Here is a 23,374-nt window from a genome sequence, read left to right on the forward strand (position 1 = left end):
ACCATGGTTTCACATGCCCAAAAAAGCATAATTTATTTCACAATCAAAATATTTTAGAACAATATGAAAATATTCTTAAACATGGATAATCACCCCCACTTTACCATGGATATTATTAACTTGTAAATAGACTTTGTTACAATACCAATACCATGGCTTATCAATACCACAAGCCCAAAAAACATAACTTATTTCACAATCAAAATATTTTATAACAATATGACAAGATTCTTAATCATGGATATTCGCCTCCATGTTGCCATTGATATTATTAACTTGTGAATAGCCTTCATTACAATAACATGGGTTAATACCATGTCTTATCAATACCACATCCCAAAAAATCATAACTTATTTCACAATCAATTTTTTTTTTCAACAATATGACAAGAACCATGGATAGTCACCCTCACTTTACCATGGACATTATTAACTTGTAAATAGGCTTTGTTACACTACCATGGGCCAATACCATGGCCTATCAATACCACATGTCCAAAAACCATTAACTTATTTAAGAATAAAAATATTTTAATTTAATTTAATTTTATAACATTGATTTAACTGAAGCTTAAAGGAAAAATGTTTTAATTACTTTTGAGATATATCTAAATTCTCTATCCTCACAACTACTAAGAATATTCCCATAGAAATTAAATAAGGTTTTAATAAAATTGAAAATGAGAATACTTTCATATTTAAAGATGTGGAATTTGTATAATATAAATAATATTAGTAAGAACCAACATAGATCCATCTTAACTAAGGATCCAAGTGATGACAACAAGAAAATTGAGATAGTGACAAAGGTGGAGGGCAAGGAGAGAGAGAGTTGGAGGGGGAGAGAGAGGGAGGAAAGAACAAAGGAGAGATAGAGAGAGAGACGCGGGGGGGAGAGACAGGGAGGTGGGAGAGAAAGGGAGAGAGAGGACTCAAGAGAGAAGGAGATAGATATGAAGTTGTAGGGGGAGAGGGAAGGAAGGAAGAAGAAAGACTTGGAGGGAGAAAGGTGGAGAGAGAGAGGGTGTGACAAGGGAGCAATGGAGAGAGTGAGGGAGAGAGGAGAGTGAGAGGGAAGAGAGAGAGAAAAGGAAAGAAGGGGAAGAGAGAGAGGTAGAGAGGAAAAGGGAGGGAGGGAGCGAAAAAGATAGATAGATATGGAAAGAGAGTGTGCATGTTTGGGGTGAGATAGAGAGAGTGAATAAGAAAGAGATACATAGATACAAATATAGATATTATATAGTTTTATATATCCAACCTAGATCCATCTTAACCCTTGATCTATCAAGCGGCCGAAAGGGATCAAATCTCTTGAGGTGAAAACCTTTCATCAAGTTTTACACTGAAAAAAGAGCTTTGCACCTCGAGAAATTGTATCCCTCTCGGTGCTTGATAGATCCGGGATTAACACAGATCTAAGCTGGTTACAACTTCAACAATATTAAGTATCTTGATTAGCTATAATTAACTAAGCTATAATAAACTTACTTGCAACTTAAACATTAATCGAATTAGTATCAAACATGATTGACGTTCACTACATGACATTAGTGAACTTCCACCATATCAACAAATTATTGTTATTAAGTCAATTATAAAAAAAATAACATTAACCCATTAAGAAACCTAAATTGATAAAACATTATCAACCCTTTTATACAAGAATCTCTCCATTATCATTCCCATTAGTCTTTTAGACTTTCATCTTATTGGTTTTTATTCATAGCCTTCCTCTTTCTTTCTTTGGGTTTTGCTTGAATCAATCTTTTTACCTTGTAACTTAATTAGTCCCAACATCAATTCAATGATACTTAGTTGACCAATTATATAACTGTGTTTTAAAATATTTACATCGAAGGATTTTAATCACTTAAAATTAAAGTTTGATGTTGCGAAGTGACAAAATTAAGGGACTGTACCTAATAGCAAAAGGAAAGGAAGGGAACAAATGCTCAATAACTCCCATCCGAACGGCGAGAAGAGAGAGGTCAAAACTGCTACAGAAGGGTTTCAAGGTTTTCACGCTCTGTAGGGTTTGATACAGAAGGGTTTGTAAGCCATCATCATCATGCTGGGCCGACGAGCGTTGTGTTCTCTTCTGAAGCCAGTGGTTTTCTCTGCAAGAGTAGGAGGGAGCGGAGCAGTAGCGGGCAGACGGGGATTTGCAGACAATGCCCCTGCTACTGCTACTGATGCCGCCCACCAAGACTTCATAGATGCCTGGAGGAAGGTGGCGCCCAATCAGGAGCCTCCAAAGACCCCATTGTCATTCATGAAGGTACGCCCTGCGGTTCCCGGATCGATTCCCACCAAGCTTACCGTCAACTTCGTTTTGCCCTACCAGTCCGAATTGACCGCCAAGGAGGTCAGTTCTATTCTTCTCAACGTTCCTTTTTTTTTTTTCCTTTCCTTTTTTATGAAATTGCGGAGATAACTCGTTTTTGGACTGCAATAACACAAAACGTTTGATAATCAAGTACAAATTATGCAGTGCTTCCGCATAGCGGGAGGGCATTTGTAGAAATTAAGATCTCATCCTAGCTATAAGCATAATGCATGCTCAAAAATCTGCTGCCTTCTTCATTTTCTTTATAAACACAATGTGTATTTTTTTTTTGCGCTCTAAATCACAATTGCATTTTAATGCGAGACCAAAGGTTCATACATGTGAAAGGCTGCTAGTTGATACATAAATATGCAAAGTTTCTGAATAAGAATCACATTTACTCCTCACATTGAACGTTACGCAGGTTGAGATCGATTGGAGGGTCATAATTTGCTCCGTGCCCTTGGTGGTAGGAGTTAGTTATCTCGATTTAAAGGGTTTGCACCATTTGTCCGTCTATTGTTCTCTGCCTTGCTGCGAACTAGTCAATCTGGGTGTTTTGATGCGTTTTTCGTTTGGTTTATGCTTTTATCACGTGTCTCAGCTAGTCGATGCTTTCATCGGGCCTCTGACCGGGATTGATGAAGAAGTGACTTTAACTCTATATCTCCGGACCATTTTAATGAATGTTAAAGCTTTTGTGTTCAGCCAATCATTCATCATGCCAATACCACTCTTGAATCCCCCAGACATTATATGCAATTAATTCCTTGATGACCTACCAGTTCTAATTCTTTCAAAATATAATATCTGTCCAGATCAGTAATATAGATCCCAGCCTCTGCTCTGCCCAGGTTTCCCTTTGCTGCCCAATCATATGTTGGAGTGCAAAATCTCTTTAAATATTTAAATAAATGTTTAAATAAAGAGTCAAGGGAGTTCTAAATGAATATTTCATAAAGTTAAATACTTGCCAATGTTCACAAATGCGGTAGAAGCTAAGTGGGCTTGACAATGGGAAAAACTCCATGATTAAGCATGCTACAGCCATAGGAGTCTTGTGATGGCTGACCTTCCCGAGAAGAGAAGTCTTGCTTCTGGGTGCAAGCCTGGAGGTGATGATTGATTCTATGTGATTCAGGTGATGATTGATTCTATGTGATTCATTTCTCTAGTTTGAATTCAACTTCTTCACCCATATGAGCATTACTCTGATACTATTCAAATTCATGAGAAATTGTTCATTTTGATACTTACTCTAGTGGACTATTTAAGCTCATGAGAATTTGGTCCTTCTGACAAAATGTTCATGGGAGATGGGTTATGTATTAATGAGTTACTCTACTTAGTAAATCCAAAAATGATATTTTAAAAGAAGAATGTAATTAGCCCAAACAAGAGTCCTTGGAGTATGCCGTTGTTACAATACTTACTCTTATTTATCCACTGCTTTAAGCTGCAACTTTTATATGAATTTATTTCTCGTGACTCACTACTTTTACTCTTTTTTGATTGTTGTTGCTCACAGTTTCCTTTAGGAGTAGAATCAATTTGTGTTTTACCCGATTAATGTTGCATTGTTCATTATAAAAAATGGCTTTATCGGATGTTCTGTACTTTCCATAGAATTACCGTGTAAATAAGCTGGAATAGTTTAGCGAAGAATGACTTACCTTTAATTGAGCTTGCGTAAGGTTTCGTCCAGCTTATGAAAATACTATCCACACTGAAAGGAGGATCAAGATACGAAATGTAAATGCTGTCTAGAAGGTCCTTCCAGAGACCCCAAGTTATCTTACAGCGATGATCAAGATTTAATTGATTATTCCTCAGAATGTCCTAGGGAATACCTTGAAGGGCATATGGTTCCTATTTCATTTGAATTTTCAGGCATTTAAAGTTTTTTATGAGCTAGCAGCCAGAAGAATGCATTCACCTTTGGAAACAAAATTTGAGCACCATTTTGATTTTCAATCTACTTGGGGAACTCAAAGGGGAGGGAGTTCCACCTTTGACTCTGAGTAACGAAACTATTGTATACATATCCGAGATCAAATGTTTCCAAGGTCTCATGATATCTGCGAATTTAAATAGAGCTGGCTGACCAAGGATATTAAGTTGTGCAGAAGGAAAGCTGGTAGACAAAGGAAGTCAGAACAGGATTTCTATCATGGAGTCTTTGACTTGTTTTGTCGAGTTAAGTCTGATATAGCTTTAACTCCTTTAACATGGATACAGGTCAGGATATTTGAGTTCAGGGATATTTTTCAGTGACTGATTGCCTAGAATTTTATATTTTTCTGTTCTGAATGGTTTTTCGAAAATAGGGATTCCAAGATTAATGGCTGAGTTTTTGAAAGTACTCCATATTTTTGAAGCTGTTGCCCAAAAGTTAACTGAATTTCAAAAGGGTCTTTCCCTTCCAAGTAGTCAAACGTATTGCAAACTTCCACCCATTAGTTAGGAATTGTAATCAGATTTCACACTGGATTAGCTGTGAGATTTTTTCCTACATTCAGGAGGTTCTTGATCAGGCCTCCCTTGCTTGGAGGCAGCTTGAACTTTTCCCAGGATACTCACTGCAACTCTTTTCTGGATTAATGTTTTTCCACGACTATAAAAAGGTTCTTTTAACGCTTTCTCCAATCCTTTGATAAATGGAGCAGGTGTAGATAGAATAGAATGCAAATAATTAGGGAAGATGGCTACAAAAAAGCTGACGTGATCAGGACCATTCTAGCACGGAGGTTCAAGGTTCAACCAAGTTGAGTTTCAGAAGGATAGCTTTTCTGTGATCTTGGTCAAAGTAGGATTCCAAGATGATGCCTTGATCAAAACAGATTAGTGGCCATTACGAATTGCGACAATAGTAGGTCATTGGGGCTCAAAAGTACATCTAATATCACTACATAGTGGGAGTGCAAAAGCAGCTCCACTAAAACAAGAACAAGGAAAGAGCTAAGTATTTAGCATAAAGAACTACAATAATGCATAAGAGGTGCCGAAATAAAGCTATGACAATTACAAAAAGAGCATGTCAAGGTGTGCTAGAATCAGAGGCCAAGACTGAGGGGGAGAGAGAGTGAAGGAGGCTCCTCCTCCTGAGTCAGCGATCATGGTAGAGGGGCTGATGGACTTCTGATACTGGTGTCTGGAGAATACTCAGGGCTGAGGGGGCCTGATTGTGTAAACTTGGGTTGAGTTCTAGAGCGAGGTCTGTTACTCCTAACATCCAAGGTCCAGGGGTTTAATATTTGAAAGACAGGAGAAAGCTTCTTGACTATTCCCAAACACAATATTTGAGAGATTCTGTTCATTATTTGTAGAGGTGTGTTTAGAGCAAAGCTTTTAAACTTCAAATTATTAGTCATACCCAATGTTCCACCAAGTTTTTGGGATGGGGGAGCAGGGAGATGCACAAGGGGGATGTGTGGGACCACAATTTTTAAGGAAATTCAAGGGGGATGGGGGGTTGTCATGGTCCCCATCTCTAAATTATTTAAATAAAAATAATAGTGATAAAATCCCAACAATGACAATTCATCCCAGGCAAATTCATCTTCGTGCAATTCAGTGGAAACACTATGATCTTGCCATTCCTAAAATCCTGAAAACTGTTAACTCTGCTGAATTCTGAATGGGATGTGAAATTCTACTTTCTCCATATGAAGTCTGATGAGGATGGAACCACTCTCAAACATCCTGAAACAGTTAATGGTAAAGTTACAGAAATTAAATTCATCTGGATTTTTAAAAACAAAGGAGTGATTTATCATTTAACCCATCAAAAGTGTTAGCCATGTCCAATTTTGTAACCAGGTTTCTTTGTTTTCTTTCTTAGTAGTAACTTGGGTGCATAGCTTCAATCTTGTTTACCACTACTAATCTTTTGCCAGCAGCTTCATTAGATTCTTATACAGAGGGTTACATAAAGAGACGGGTATAGACTCTAAATTCAGAAAAAATGGAAGAATTGGCTGCTTTTTGGAACTAGAGCATGGGAGGAGGAATTGGTTGCCCATCCCAGTTTTCTATTTGTTCTGAATTCTTCTATAAAGGCTAATATATCCTTTCTTAGTTATGTGCTAAGTTCTTTTCTAGAATTTTGCTCAAACCATCTGGACCCTTGGCTTTATCCGAGTTCAACTAGAACACTATCTTCCTTTTTATGTTTTTTTCTTTTTTCTTTTTATATTTACATTTTTTATTTTCTATAAAGATTTAATGTTCCAAATTTATGTGATATCATTCCTGAAGTAAAAGTTGGATGCTTTCAATAAGTTTAACTTTAACCACCTCCATATTGTAGCAAGTTTTTGTATAGAGTTGTTTGGTATGTTGGTAAGCAGCATTTTGATTTTTGAAAATTCTTTAATTGCTGAGCCGTTTTCCTGAGTTATTTCTATATTGTTTTGCATTCTTCTTGCATTTGCCATCCCATGGAAGAATCTGGTATTTTTATCTCTCCATTTTAACCATGAACACCTAGACTTTGGTCCAAATCAAGTGATATAATTCCTGAAATAAAATTGGGATGATTTCTAATAGTTTAACTAGAGCCCCCTCCCTATTATAGCAAGTTTTTAGTAGAGTTATTTGATATGTTGGTCTGCAGTTTTTAGTTTTCGAGAAGTCTTTAATTGCTGAGCCATCTTCTTGAGTCATTTCTATATTGTTTTACATTCTTCTTGCATTGCCACCCTGCAGAAGAATCTGGTATTTTTGTCTTTACATTTTAATCCAGATACACCTAGACTTCAGTCCAAAATTAAGTGATATGATTCCCAAAGTAAAAGTGGAGCGTTTTCGAAAATTTTAACTAGAGCCTCCTCCCAAATACGGCAAGTTTTTGTATAAAGTTCTATGATATGTTGGTGAACAGCTTTTTGTTTTTTGAGAAGTCTTTAATTGCTGAGCCATTTTTGCTAAGTTACTGGGATTCCGATATGGATCCAGATGCAGATCTGGATTCGGATATGGGTCCATCAGATTTTTGAAAGGCCAGGATTCAGATACAGAGGGGAATCGGCAGGTACAAACTACACACACACCAAAAGCAGGACAAAGGCTACAATACTTATGGCTACTAATCTAAATTCTGTTGATACATTTAAATTTTAAAGACCCCGACATGCAACTGCATTTTTATGTGTAGACAAAATCTGGCCACCTGAAATAACCTGTTGGTGGTATGGGTACATGAGGGGGGCAGAGTTCCACTCCTGTCAGATGCTTCTGAGACTACGGCTATAAATGTGTTTCCTTAATTTCAAGGAAGGCAAGCTCTTAGCCAATCAAAAAGCAGAAAAACCTCATGACCAACACAAACAAACCAGTTAAAAGTTTAATCAAACCAACCAAGAAAATTATCAATGTAAACCAGAACTATCTGAAATGTATAAGCTAATTTAAGATATTCAATTAAATTAATTATTTCTTGAGAAAGGAAAAAAACACATAAAAATGAAATGTAAAAACATTATTATGTAGTCTGATACATTGATTAACATTTAGGAAATAATTTTTTTGAGTAGAAGGGCTAGTAATAAATTGTTGCAATTCCAAACATAAACAAAAAAATATAATCTAAAAGCATTTACAGCATTGAACTGCACTCTTTTTTTCATAGATGCTTATACATCCATTAAAATTTAAGAATAAAAACAGTTTTCAACATTAACATACTCTCTTTTTTTCTTACATTTTTAATTCAATTACATCACGGATTAATATCTTAAAAGGAGTTTTGCAATAGGTGTACATAGTTGAAATTAAATATTTTATTTCCCTTTGGTGCAAATGCGAAACAGTAAGTGGCCATTGAGTTGATGGGAACTAGGTAATTCTTTGCCAGAAGTGACATGCTTCCTCTGCAGGAATGGCACAAAGGCAAAACAGAAAGTGGTTGTCAAGTCAACGGAGAAAGAGGTCATTATTTGACAGAAGTGACGTGGGCCACTGTGGGAATGACCTTTGGCATATTGAGATTTATTAAACATTATTATTCAAAGAAGATGATAGTTGATACGGCGATGGAATCTTTAGAGGATAGATGCAACCATTAGTGTTTCAATTTGTATTGTTTACTTTTTATTTTTGTATCTTAAAAAAAACCAAAAATTGCATGATCTGCAGATGAATCTCGGGATGTATTTTACAGTGGAGGTATCCATTTTCATCTGCATACGTAACATTTATGAAACACAACCTGCATGGATCCAGGTGGATCCGAATCCAAATTCCAAATCTGGGTCCAATTTGGGGATCCATCCCCCAAGGTTGACAGATCTAGTAACATGGCCATTTTCTTGAGTTATTTTTATATTGTTTTGAATTCTTCTTGCATTTGCCATCCTGTGGAAAAATCTGGTCTTGTTGTCTCTCCATTTTTACTAGATACACTTAGATGTCAGTCCACTGTGGTTTGCTTCTAATTTTTGTGCTTTGTATAGTTCTATTTTATTTTATTCCTCTTCCTTGATACCTGAATGGTCTAGGACCTAGAGTTGGGGTTCTTGTTATAGATAAGAGGATGGTCTATGACCTGAAGTGGCATTGAAAATGATACCTGAAGCCAGAGGGATTCGCTCTTCAAGGAGAGTCTCTTGGAATAATTTTTTTTCTAATCATTATGCTAAAAAAGAGTTCCTCAATTTTGTGGGTCCCAGCATACTTTCCCCTTTAAAGCTTCACATCTAGGATCCCCCAGGCTGATGTTATATCCTCTAGACTCTACATCCAGCTTCAGCTCCAGCAGGTCTTGACATTCTCTCTGCTGTTTGTGCTTCTGTTTCAGCACCAATTTTTTTTTATTCACACCTTATATTATTTTATATCATCTTTATTTAGCTTATGCTAGACACTTGGTTCTTTATCTTTTCTGCTCTTGGTTTTATTTTAGGAGTTCTTTATGCACTCCCCACAATGTACTTACACTGGATGTACCTACCTAGACTTTGGTCTCCAGGGGTTTTCTTCCAATTTTTGTGCTTCATACAGTTTTATACTGTGTTCCTCGACTTCTAAATTTTCCGAATTACTTTTGAAGTCTCCTTTAGTTTAGCAGTGCACTATTTTTTCTCTTTGGAGAATTGGTTTTGGTCCAATGCTTTATATCTACCTTAAGTCTCTTGATGTTAACTTCCCTTGTGTAGGAGCCTGGGCCAAACCCTTCAAGTGATGCATTCCAAGATCTAGAAAAGAAATCTTCAAAGCCTTTCTGATAGAACCAGTCTGGACTCTGGATTGTACCTTGAATGGTCTGGGACCTATAGTTGGGGTTCTTGTTATAGATAATAGGATGGGTCTACAATTTTAAATGGTGTTGAAAATTATACCTGAAACTGACAGATTCTTTCTTCAAGGAGAGTTTCAGAGATAGATATCTTTCTAACCTTTGTGTTATAAAGGGTTCCTGCATATTTTTCCCTTCAGGGCTTCAAATCTGCCAGCTCCCAGGCAGACATCATGTCCTTTACAGCCAGCTCCAGGTCCAGCAGGTCTTGACGTTCTCTCTTCTGTTTTGGCTTCTGTTCCAGCATCCAAACTTTGGTATTTGCTGCACCTTTTTTTATTTTATATATCCTCTTAGCTAGATATCTATCTTAGGCTAGACACTTTGTTCTTTATCGGATATCTCATGGTATTTCTTAAGGATTCAAATATTATGCTTATGTATAGTATTATAGGTGACTATTCTGGTTTGAAAATTCATACATACAGAGTGAAGGCAAATATTCAATGAAAACACATGTAATTTACTTTTAAAATTGGTATTTTTTTGGCTAATATTATCAATTTAATCATATATATGTAAAAAATAGGTGGATTTTAACCAAATGGGTGAATAGTATTTTCAGAAAATGTCCAAAAATAGCCAATTGACGAAATTGCGCACCTAAAAAATTCCTTTCTTATCTTCTCCGCCCTCAGTTTTGATTTAGGGGTTGCTTTGGCACTCTTGCATTGTACCTAAACTGGATGTACCCTTTAGTCCCATTGACCTACTTTTATGGTTATTTGTTGGACACTAATAAATTATCTTATCTAATCATTTCTCGACATGGATCTGGTACAATATTGCCTCCTGATTTATCCTGGTTGTTGAGAATTAAAGTCTCCTCCTATTATTCCATTTTCTGGGGGAAGTGGTCAACTGAATTCTGGAGAGTTTGCGAACATTCCTGTCTCTCTGGGAATGTTTGGGGGATATGCTTTTTCATTTGGAAGTGCTGGCCTGTGTCTGGTTACGGGATATGGTCTGTTATCCAACATCGAGGATCATGTTCAATCTAAGCTTATGATATCAGGATCCCAAAAGATTGCAAGCCCTCCTGAAGCTTCCCTGGCTTCTATATTCTCAGCCTGGCTCTTTTTCCAGATTTGTTGGTTGAAAGTAGAGCTTATTGTCTTTGTTTCTTGTAACAAAAGTACAGCTGGATTTTTTTCTTTAAATAAAAACTTTAAATCATTGTGCCTAGTCCTACTGCTCATTCCTCTGCAGTTCCATGATAGGATTTTCATGGTTTACTTCATTTAGGCTTTGGTGTCATACATAAGGGATAGTTTTTGGACTGCCCCTTGCCTTATTCTTGTTGTCTCCTCTCTATTTCCATATGTGTGCTTTTTCCTTTTGTTTTATGTTTCTTTTGTCTGTAGCTTTGCCTTCTTTGCTGGTTTGATGAGTCTTAATTTGACTGAATTTTACTAGATTTGTCTTTTGTCACTGGTAGTGCCATGTGCCAGGATCTGGTCTTTCAAGAATGGGGCGTAATTCTTGACTCAGTATTGCCCAAATCTTCCTGTGCCCAGAAAATTGACCACACTTGCCAAGCTTTCTACCCAGGTTATCCAGAATACTTACTTGCAAGTTTAAAATTACATGCAGAACATCTTTAAAAATGGGAATAAAAAACATTTAATCTTATCTTATAAAAACTAACATAAAGACAGAAAAAGAACAGTCTCAGCAATAATGTTTTGTATTTGGGGAAACAGTTGTCAGTGGAGCATTCACCACCTAGCAATAGGCACTTTTAAGTTTTACCCTAATGCCTATGAGATGACAAGGGATATTAATAGGTTTAAGGGGAAAATATGGTAACTGGCACCACTCCTAACCTATTTGTTCAGCATGGAGAGAGCTATAACATCTGTAGACCTCAACAGAAGGGCAGGCTGCAATATTTTGCTGGGTAACTTGTCTAGCCTACTTGCTAGTTCAATCCTCTTTGCCAGCCCTACTTTCTGAAGCAATGCACACAAATCCTTACTAGCCTGTTCACTAGAACAAGGAGAACCCAACAAATCTCATTGTAACAGCTTCCGCGTTAATCTGTCTCTTATATTCCCTCACAAGAAGATGAAACCAGTGTAGCATGCAACAAGAATTCCTGACAAAATCCCCACTGCAGTCTGGAACTCATTACTTCAACACGTCATCGGGTTCTTCACTCTTGGCAGCAAGTTCTTCTTGGTTCTCTTTGGCTATCATGACTGCCTTTGGGAGCCAAACAAGGAGCATTAGTCAAGAAAAGAACAACTAAACAAACCCCTTCATAGTCGAAGAGGAGATATATGTACATTGGAGGTGTGATGTGTGCATTTAAAGCTCAGAGGGGTTAAGTGTGCCTCAAACTTTTGAACTTTTAGGTGCCCAAGCCACCTTTTGTCGTCTCAACTACACCATGGGAGCCACTTGTTATATCATGATTCATACAGCGCCCCCCCAACCCCCCATATCACTGGTCACAGTTCCCTCGTTTTTTATATTGGCTTACATTCTGGATATCACATCATACTTAGACCTGTAGACCTCAACAGAAGGGCAGGCTGCAATATTTTGCTGGGTAACTTGTCTAGCCTACTTGCTAGTTCAATCCTCTTTGCCAGCCCTACTTGCTGAAGCAATGCACACAAATCCTTACTGGCCTGCTCACTAGAACAAGGAGAACCCAACAAACTTCATTGTAACAGCTTCTGCGTTAATCTGTCTTTTATATTCCCTCACAAGAAGATGAAAAACCAGTGTAGCATGCAACAAGAATCCCCGCCAAAATCCCCACTGCAACACTTCATTACTTCAACACGTCATGGGATTCTTCACTCTTGGCAGCAAATTCTCCATGGTTCTCTTTGGCTATCATGACTGCCTTTGGGAGCCAAACAAGGAGCATTAGTCAAGAAAATAACAATTAAACAAACCCCTTCATAGTCGAAGAGGAGATATATGTACATGGGAGGTGTGATGTGTGCATTTAAAGCTCAGAAGGGTTAAGTGTATGCCTCAAACTTTTGAACTTTTAGGTGCCCAAGCCACCTTTTGTCGTCTCAACTACACAAATGGGAGCCACTTGTTATATCATGATTCATACCTCACCTCCCCCCTTACCCCCCCCCCCCCCACATCACTGGTCACAGTTCCCTCGTTTTTTATATTGGCTTACATTCTGGATATCACATCATACTTGCATCATGTAAAAGCTATCAACATAGGACAATCAAAATATCCCAAGAGTGCTTATCACATTTACAAGTGAGGCCCTGTCCTTGGCTTTGGACTCTGACAAAGAACTTTACATTCATCAACATAGCATGTACAACATTCACATTACAAGGTGCCTTTGGTAAGGCTTGGCATCTGTGTGAAATACTTGCATGATATTTACACCATGTCCATGTACAAAATAGTCGGTAGGAAAGAGGGTATTACGGTGTGGTCTTCAATATGCAAACAGAAATGGATATTCATCCATTCCTGTCTCGGACATCGCAAGGTCATTATCCTGCTATTTATTCTTTCTGTTCACTGTGCTGGTCACAGTCATTGGCAAGGTTGTCAGTGTGCTGGCTAAGACCTTTTCTTGTTAGCTTCAACCAATCTCAGGATGGTCATGCTTCTTTTCCTCTGCAGCAGAATTATGGTATTAGTTTCATGCTCATCATGCTCATAAGCAATCATAAAAGAAAGATAACATAACAAATGACATCTATAATTTCAAGTTTCAACAATACTTATATTTGCAAGGTGGTAGAATATTTGTAGCAGATTGCTTTTGCTGGTTACATTCAAGTTCAAATCTGTGTACTAACCTGTCCTTGTGAGAGTCATCTTTGAGCCAAATATATATGGATTTCTAATGTCATTATCCATTGATGGACACCTAGGGAATTCTAAAATTGTAAATGTTGTTGGCATTGGGATAAAATAGGCAAGGGTCTGGAAAAATAAAAAAATTGTAAAAATGGTTAAATTATCAGTAAAAATCGGCAAACGTTGGAAAAATTTAAAAAAATACGAAAGTATTCATTTTTTCTTTTCAATTTTTTTTAACATCTAAAGCAACAACGACATCAGGTAAATGCATTGCCACATAAATATGAAAATAGAACTAATATTTAAGATGTATAAGATGTCTAGTGCTACATCACACATCAATACTGAATCATGTCCTGAATCCTGAGTTCTGACTCAGCATCAAAATATCAACAAAAATAATAAATGTACCTCATCATCACAAGTCATCTACAATGAAATTAGATACATAAATTAATGATTTCCTGTGTCCCTTTTACAGGAAAAGGTAATGGATTTTCATCTAGATGTAGAAGGTGGGGCTGGTGTTGGACTCTAATGCCTTCTAGAAGAAGAAGAAAACTAGTTTTTTCATCCTTTGCTCTTCAAACCCTTATCTGCTTGCAAAATGAGTTAAAAATCTTCCTGAAAAACCCACTTAAAGCCTCTGTCTGTGTGACTGGCAATGTTTTAAGACTCCGACTCCGACTCGGCCGAGGATCGACTCCGACTCCGACTTCGAAACGGTAATGACTCGGCCGCTCGATTTCAATGACTCGGTCGTTGTAAAAAATGCATTAAATATATTTTTTTTTTTATAAAAAAACATAATTTTAAATATTTTAAACATAATTTTAGAGATTTTCATTCATGTTTCCAAACACACAACATTATAATATAGATGGAAGACAACATATGATCAAAGTAGGCTCATGAACCAATCCATTATATCAAAATGGTACCCAATGGCAATACATAGTCAACTGTCATACATGATCAAAGACTCAAAACAAAAAACACATAACCAAGGAGGCTAGAAATGGCCTCTACAACAAAAGTAAACTGTGACCAGACTCCAGTACTAGTACTACAATTACTGGCTAGTAGCTACTGTCAGAGGAGCCAAGATCATGTCGATCAATCTCTGGATCATCATCAGAGTCAGACAGGGGGTCCATGGCTCCTCCTCATCATCGTCATCTCCAACTGCAGCTGTAGAAGTGGTACCACTAGCAGGCTGTGCAACTGCAGCAGATGCAAGCTAAGATAGAGTAGATATGCGGCTGCGCTTCTGTCGTGGCTGAGCAGAGGAAGCACCTACAACTGGAGTCCTTGCTGGCTGTGAGACTGAGGCTGGTGGATTGGGATCTGCATTCAACTGAACAACATGTTCAAGTTCAATTGATGTCTCGATATCTAAATCTAAATCAAGATCCTCATCAAGATCAAACTCTGTTGGACGACTCTCCACTACCCAATCTGATGTTGGATCAACGTCTTCCAACACAATGGGATCTGAATCAGGTCTTTTGTTCAACAAATGGTTTCGTCTGAGTCGGAGGTTGTATTGGACATAAACTAGATCATTTAACCGTTTTTGATCCAAACGATTTCTCTTCTTTGTGTTACTTGGGAGCAGGGGCGAAAATGGGAGCGGGAGCGACATTTTCAGAAGCTCCTGGTTTGGGAGTGAATCCCAGAGGAGTTCGACAACCAATGTCACTAACATCAAGGTACATAGAGGGATTGGTGCTCTTGATTAAATACGAGTTCCTACCCTAATACATGACAAAATTCAATGGAAAGATTGCAATCCTCCAATCCTGAAATCCTGAAAAATTGATAAGTCTACTGGATTTTGAATGAAATCTAAAATTCTACTTTCTCCATATGAAATCCAATGAGGCCGAAACCACTCTCAAACATCCTGAGTCATTTCATGGTAATGTTAAAAATTTAAGTAAAAGGATGAAAATGAAGATTAAGGAGAATGTCACTTTTACTTTAAGAATTTAACATTACCATGAAATTTGAATAGCATATCAATAGTAGAGAGCATTTGAGTGTGTTAAATAGGGTTTGGAAGGGGGAAACGGAACCCAAATGACATTTAGCAAATTCATATAACACCTTGGAGTCCAAACCAATCAGAAATCACCTTAAAAATCCATTAAAAAAATATTAAATCGCTGTTTAACGTGTTCTGGGCCGGCTTTTTGTGACTCGGCCGAGTCATAACGGAAACGGCCGAGTTGGCCGAGTCAGCCATGACTCGACCGAGTCATTAAATGACTCGGCCGAGTCATGGCTGACTCGGCCAAACGTACCGTTTCAAAGGCCGAGTCATGGCTGAGGGTTCCGGCTCGGATCAACTCGGCCGTTTCGGTATCGAAACAGCCGTTTTTTAAAACAATGGTGTCTGGCGATTTTTTGGATGGTGTTGCAATTTTTCGATGTTCCACTAAGTTTTCGGGATGGGCAAGCACTGGAGAAGGGATATGCACAAGAGGGACGTATATAAACAGCCCCAAAATTTAGGGAAATTTCGGGGAAATGGGGGGGATGTCGGAGTCATAAAAATTTAATATACAAAAATAAAAAATGAAATCCCAACAATATGTCAATAACTAAATAGAAAACCTTAATAATTATGAAATGCACATCTAAATTGAAATTCATCATTTCGTATTAGACTATTATGAATTATCATTTATGCAATGTACACCTAAAAGTAAATTAAATCCATCATTTGAAATAATGCAATGTTCCATATAAATTCATCATTTGGCATTATGCAAGTTACATCTAAATTAAATTCATCATTTGACAATTGAAATCATGCAATGCAGCTCTAACAGTAAATTCGTCATATGACAATGACATTATGATGAAGTTTAAAACAATGTTATCAGAACCGGACTGGGCATCGAACAGGGAGACCCCCCAGATCGGGAACTAGTCAGAACCAAACCGGAATAGGTAAAAAATCTGGACCAAAAACCGGTCAACCAAAAACACAAAATATTCAAATTTCAAAGAAAAACATATATATATATATATATATATATATATATATATAGCATTCATATGAATCCAAACCATTTTTACACTTAAGCAAAAGTTCTCATTTATATAGCATGTAAGGGTGCACATAACCCAAATGACATTGAGTGCAATCCATCTCTAAACCAAAAATACATCAACAAAGACGCTCCACATGGCCTCTAGCATCCAAAAAAAATCATGCTACAACAAATACCTACATATCTTCAAAATCACTGCCTACATTGAGATCTTCGTCATCAATATCATCCTCTAAGCGTTAAAATAAGATAGAAAAACAAAACATGTCAAGTCAAGATTTTGTTTGAGTGATGGGTACTTTTTTTAGTTGGCTCATGATAGAGAAGGTCGAACAACCAATGCCACTCGCATCAAGGTACATAGAGGGCTTGGTGCTCTTGATTAAGTAATAGTTCCATACCTTCGTACATGACAAAATCCAATGGAGCGTTGCAATCCCCCCAATCCTTAAATCTTGGAAAACTGTTAAGTTTGCTGAATTTTGAGTGAGATATAAAATTCCACTTTCTATATATTTAACATTACCATGAATTGCATAGCATTAGTAGGGCAATATGGTCAAATACTAGGATTCACCTGTCATAAATCATTGCCTTTTTGGAAAATTGCGTTCAAAGGGTCCTTGGCAGCAATGTACAAAACCGACGTCCCCTTGCATCCCTCTTGCGTCCCCTCACCCCCCGTACAAGGGGAACACGTTCCCTCACTATAGAAACGTTTCCCCCGACGTTTCCCCACATTTCCCCAAAAGGGGGATGTGGGGAAACGTTTCCCTGGGAGTTTACCCATGTCGGGAGCCAGGGTGCGCATCAAGGTACATAGAGGGCTTGGTGCTCTTGATTAAGTACTAGTTCCATACCTTCGTACATGACAAAATCCAATGGAGCATTGCAATCCCCCCAATCCTTAAATCTTGGAAAACTGTTAAGTTTGCTGGATTTTGAGTGAGATATAAAATTCCACTTTCTATATATTTAACATTACCATGAATTGCATAGCATTAGTAGGGCAATATGGTCAAATACTAGGATTCGCCTGTCATGAATCATTGCCTTTTTGAAAAAAAATTGCGTTCAAAGGGTCCTTCTCGGCAATGTACAAAACCGACGTTCCCTTGCATCGCTCTTGTGTCCCCCCACCCCCCGTACAAGGGGAACACGATCCCTCACTATAGAAATGTTTCCTCCGATGTTTCCCCACTTTTCCCCAAAAGGGGGATGTGGGGAAACGTTTCCTTGGGAGTTTACCCATGCCGGGAGACAGGGTGTGCGCTCCCCACCCTGGGGACGCGTCCCCATGGAACATTGCAATCTTTACAATATTATTGTGATTTTAATGCTTGGTAAAAATCACCAATTTTTACCAGTGATAAAATTGGCCAGGTGTAAAAATCGCCCCCACGTGATTTTTTTCGTGATATTCATAATTAAGATAATTGTCAACATACATGTTGTTATGAGTCCTAAAGTTAGAGGGTCGTAAATGATATTAATGTCTCACATTGACTATAGGTTGGTTGAGGAAGTAGTTAAATAACTTATTTAGGTTGGTTGAGGAAGTAGTTAAATAACTTATTACATGAATGTGAAGAAGACAATGGAGAACCCAACAGTCTACAGACAGCAGAAGAAATTCTCAAAGCCCAGATTTCAGAAGAGATTACTCAAAATCCAACAGAATTTTGAAATGATGGAAATTCAAATGAGACCACAATCGTGGGCAGGCTTATGACCGACTGGCAGCAGGATGCATCGATTCTCAGGCTTCTGACTGACTAACAGCAGGATACCTCAATTAACAGAAAATACATGTGTCTAAGATATAGAAATATATACCACGTTGAAAAGAACTACGAAGTAGAAAGTAGAGTAAGATATTGTATGTGAAGACTGGTATTTGCACCCACTCATGCATGACTATGATGATGCTTATAATAAAGCCCTCAAGGAGGTAGTGCCAATGTTGCTAGATTAAAGCAACAATTGCCTTGCAAGTGTGTTTTGTGTTTCCATTTGAGATAATGGTACACTAGAGAGATCTTGAGCCTCTTCATCAAGCTAACTTAAATAATCAACAGGAGAATCATCTTCTAAGACCCATTCACAGTCTAGGTCAATCTTATCCAATAAATTGGATCCAGATCATTTGGCCACAATTGTCTTGTGAGCATTCAACGTATTTTGTAGATGAAGACTAATTTCTCTAGTGGTTCATGCCCCAATTTGTTGCACTTTTTGTTGTGGATATGCTCAAACACTGACCAATTATGCTCACATCCTGAAGCATTGCAGGGCTGACTTAGAGTTCTGATAGCAATTTCTTGTAGTTTTGGTGTCTCAAAGCCACAATCTATCCATTAATTATGTGTTGTTATAAACAAAAGTAAATATTACAAGTTTTTCAATGCCAAACTTGAAAAAGAAATTAACAAAATAACAATGTAATGATTTACAAATTGAATCTTACCTAACTTTTTATTCTCCCTGAGATTTTGGGTTGAATTAAATCTAAACACGTCGAATGATTTCTTATACATATCTAGCTGCATGTTGGTTTGATCTTGAATGTATTGATCTGGGTGACCCCTCTCAATGCATATCATCATACCTCTCATCACTTTGGGATCTTTTTGAGCTTTAGATCCCTCATTATGGAATATGCTTGGATTTAGATATGCTCCTGCCACATGCAATGGTGAATGCAGCTGCCTTTCCCATCTGAAATCAATAATTTCCCATAAAGGGAGATTTTAGATGAATCCCTCTCATACAAAGTCTGGATGGCCTTCTTGGCCTTGTCCATGCTCTCATAAATGCAACCCATTGGCAGTTGTCTCCATCTTTGATCCTCAACACTTTCACAAGTGGCTTAGTCATTCTGAAAATCTCTGTAATTTTTTCTCATAAATTATCTTTAAAGAGAAATGCTTTCGTAGCCATTGTATTTGGTTTTGTTTTGTCTTCCTAAAGCAGCCATTGCTGACTATAAAACATCCATCTCAGTGCTTGGTATTCATTCAGAAGGCTTTGGAGGGAGAGAGAATTTGCGGTGAAGTGTGTGATGGCAGGGCAATTGAGCTCTCCCTTTGTGAACTCTTATAAGGACTGGCACCCAATCATGGTTATAAATTTACTTGGGTATTTGTTTGCATTTATGAACAATATCTTGCACCCACTTCAACTTCCACATACACACATACATATATGTATGTATGTCATGGGCAGCACACAGCATACAAAAATAGTAAGATATTATGCGCACAGCAATTTTCGAGCTGTCACATAATTTACAGTGTTGTTCGTGATTACTTGCACTACATGCTTTTTTTTTCAACTGCAGAAATTGTACCTGGAGCAGCTCTCAGGCATGCATAGTCCTGCCCAGGATTGGACCACATGACCTGTGGGGAGTCGGGGACCAAACCTCCCCACCTAACCGTTGGGGCACATCCTCTGGACTACTTGGACAAGATGTTTGACTTTAACTTCTTCCACAACTCTTTCCAACAACGAATATATCAGGTTTGCATCCTTCACATGTGAGGATGCATCAATGGATTTCAGGAACATGATTCCTTTAGGGCAAGACACAAGATAATTGGTGATTGTTCTACTCTGATCTGTCCACCCATCTGACAAAATTGTGCAACCTGTACTTTCCCATGAGATATTAATGCATTCCAACTGTGCCTTGACATGCTCCAATGCTGCATCTAGCTCTTGCCCCCTCAGTGCATTACGGATTTTGTATCTGAGGCCAGCGCTTGCAATTGCATCTACCATATGCTGATAGAAAGGGGACATTCAATGTTAAATGAGAAGGCTGTGATCATACCAAAAACTTCTCACTGCCATATCTGCCTCCTTTATATTATAATTGTTAAAGGTTGGTTGATATCCTGGAGTTGTGGAGAAGGAAGAAAAGAGAGGTGATACTTGAACGTGCTCCAGCATTTGATGAGAAACTACTGGAATGTGCCATTTGAGATTATCCATTCCTGCAATTTCAAACTTCATCCCAGATCTCCTAGCATTTTGTTCCTTGGTGGCTTCCAAAGCAGATTACTTCTGCAGAGAAACCATCTCAGACCACATCGTTCTATGCTACTCTCACTAGGTGTTAGTTCAGCCTGTTTATGCCCCCAAACATTATAGTGGGACAGTATTTGCACTGTAGTTGATGATCATCATTTGGATAAAACAACCAGACACATTGTACCCATGCTTTATCAAGAGGCCTTTTAGCTTTTGGGCTTAGGTGCTATGGCTGAGAATCTGGATTGTCTGAATGTATGACAGAGTTAGGTTAGCATGCCTTAATCTAGAAACTTGAAAGCATCAGCTGAAATTCAAATCAAATCAGCAGAAAATTGAGATAAGGCCTGTCAACAGTCAATTTTTAAAAAATTTGAGTCTACAGGTCTAGGTCTGTCAAAGACTACAGGTTTGGCATTAATAATGGTTAGTGGCACAAGAAATTTTGCAGGTTAAAACTACAGGCCAAAGACTAGAGGGCTGACATCAAGTATGGAATGGTTCACAGTAAAATGTTTTAATTTTTTATATTATGACCTAGAACATCGCTGTCATCTGTGTTAGGAGAAATCTAGATCCTCGAATATTTTTTGGGAAGAAACTGTATTTAGTGAAGCAATACCGGAATTGATGACTTACCTAACTTTTGAAGGTAGAGACCTCCGTCACAACTGCAGACAGTGACCTTCTTGGACCTTTACTCCTTTACAAAGCCTCCTTCACACAGCAGCTTTCCATGTTTCTTCACGAATGCATACTGCAGCCTTCTGTCTGATAGTGAAATTGCCCTCCAAAAAATGATGAACTTTGATCTATTGGACCTCAAGAAAAAATGGTATGTTAAGTTATTACTTGTATTTAAAAATTGACATTGTTAAGGAATGATGCACATTCAACCACACGAGGGGCAGGTGACAGACCAACGAATTGTTTAAACATGTTTCAAGATTAATTCTGTGCTGGCTTGCAAAGTAATCTTGTCATTATTTAAGTATGGACATGTTTGTTCTGGTTTGCAAGCTAGTCTACTATTTTTAATACGAGTTCCAAAATTTACAGAACTTACAAACGATTGGATAATGCACTATCCCAAGAAACAACAAGGTTTGAACATCGCAAGATGGAAATATTTAAATTGTTAGTCGATTTTTCTTCTTGGATACATCTTCATGTACAAATTTGACTCCTGGAACCATTCAGTAATCTGATATAGATCACCCTGTACACCTATTGGACCTTAACTCGTTTTTAAATGTTGCACAGATAATTTTGTTTTGATCCTGCAATTATATGCGAATAATAATCGCTCTTTTGCTGACCATTTTGGTATAACGTGTTTCTCTTAATGATGGCAGGTGGACATGGTAATAGTAAATGCAACATCTGGACAGATGGGTATATTGCCAGGACATGTTGCAACTATTGCTGAACTCAAACCTGGTCTTATGTCTGTTCATGAAGGCAGTGATGTGACTAAATATTTTGTTAGCAGCGGATTCGCATTTATCCATGCAAACTCTTACACTGATATCATTGCGGTTGAAGCTGCTCCATTGGACAGGATTGATCGTGAACAAGTCCAGAAAGGATTGGCTGAGTATACACAGAAGTTAAGTTCAGCATCAACTGACCTTGAGAAGGCAGAAGCCCAAATTGGGGTTGAATTTCACAGTTCACTAAATGCAGCCCTTTCAGGATGAATCATGGATTCATGATTTAAATTCTGGTTGTTTTGTTTGATAGTCGGATTTCACTGTCATATGATGAACCACAGTAATGCTTAGAAGTTAGAAGCTTTGGGTTGCTTTGTGTGAGCACCATTGGCATGCTCTAAGTGGATACACTCCGAAATCCAGATTTGGAAAGCTTCTCAAAATGGTATGCTTGTTTTTTCAAGAGCTTGAGTGAAATAAATATTACACTGGGAATAACCTAGGTTTCTTTTTGTTAGAAGTTTGGAACCAAGATATTGTTATTGGATCATTGTCCAAGTATTTTCTCTTGATTCTTGAACTTATATTTAAGTAGAGTATGTTGTATCCAATAAACCTTGAACTTTTTTCTATCCTGCCTGCCAATCGAAACAGGTGTTGGTTGATTTTCAGAGCAGAAAGGTCTATTTTGAGTTGCATAGTTGATGTTTGGCTGTCGTACTGTGTATCAATTAAACATCCGAACCTGAAGTATATTTTATCTTTATCAACTTATGCCTTTAATTTTCAATTTTGGCCAGTTACATGCATGTTTGTCTGTATTGCCAAACTGTAACTACTTGGACATTGCTTTTTGAACTGTTCAAGAAGCCATATTGACTTGTCTAAAAAGGGCGACATAAAAATTGGGAGTGGAATGCTTCCCAGCCAAAGCTTACGATCACTATATATGAAACCAAAGCTGCTGTTTATATTTTCTGGCGCAGAAATTGATAGCAAAATGGCTGGAAAACTTTGCCATTTTCTCTTGTATAGAAAATTTTGTTTTCTTCTTACACCAAACCCCCACCCCCCAAAAAAACTGTTGAAAGTGGATGGGCCCATGGTTTATAAACCAAAATCACCAATAAATAAACCTATATTTCTTCTTTCTTTGGCCTATGTTACACTAAGTTTCTGGTACACAAGGCTACAATGGGGGTACCCTGCCCCAACTATATTAAAATATGTTAAATTACTGATGCTTGAAATGCCAAGTGTCAGCAAAACATTCCCATTGAACAATAAAATCCATGAAAGCAATAGCATGATAACATCACAATTCAAGGGAAACATTAAAATATCTTCAAGTGAGAGTTTTCAGCCTTGAATGCCTTACCATAAAGGAATACCTAATCAGAAGCAAAAAATGAGTATCCAATGG

General features: G+C 37.8%; 1 protein-coding gene across 1 annotated transcript; it reads left to right on the forward strand.

Moving 5' to 3' along the window:
- Positions 1-1,915: 1,915 nt before the first annotated feature.
- LOC149231077 (ATP synthase subunit delta', mitochondrial-like) lies at positions 1,916-22,622 on the forward strand. Its single transcript, XM_089379115.1, has 2 exons — positions 1,916-2,365; positions 21,874-22,622. Exons 1-2 carry the CDS (start codon positions 2,069-2,071, stop codon positions 22,216-22,218), a joined length of 642 nt encoding a protein of 213 aa, XP_089235241.1. The 5' UTR covers positions 1,916-2,068; the 3' UTR covers positions 22,219-22,622.
- Positions 22,623-23,374: the final 752 nt, after the last annotated feature.

This window comes from Pinus tabuliformis, chromosome J, assembly GCF_031772625.1.
Source record: "Pinus tabuliformis cultivar Carrire ecotype Pingquan chromosome J, CPIR1, whole genome shotgun sequence".
In the NCBI taxonomy this organism is placed as follows: domain Eukaryota; kingdom Viridiplantae; phylum Streptophyta; class Pinopsida; order Pinales; family Pinaceae; genus Pinus; species Pinus tabuliformis.

Bases quoted from the DNA above. Each gene is read 5' to 3' on its own strand.
- LOC149231077 (XM_089379115.1), top strand. From the start codon at position 2,069: ATGCTGGGCCGACGAGCGTTGTGTTCTCTTCTGAAGCCAGTGGTTTTC. The intron at 2,366-21,873 runs GTCAGTTCTATT...TAATGATGGCAG, and splicing joins CCGAATTGACCGCCAAGGAG to GTGGACATGGTAATAGTAAA.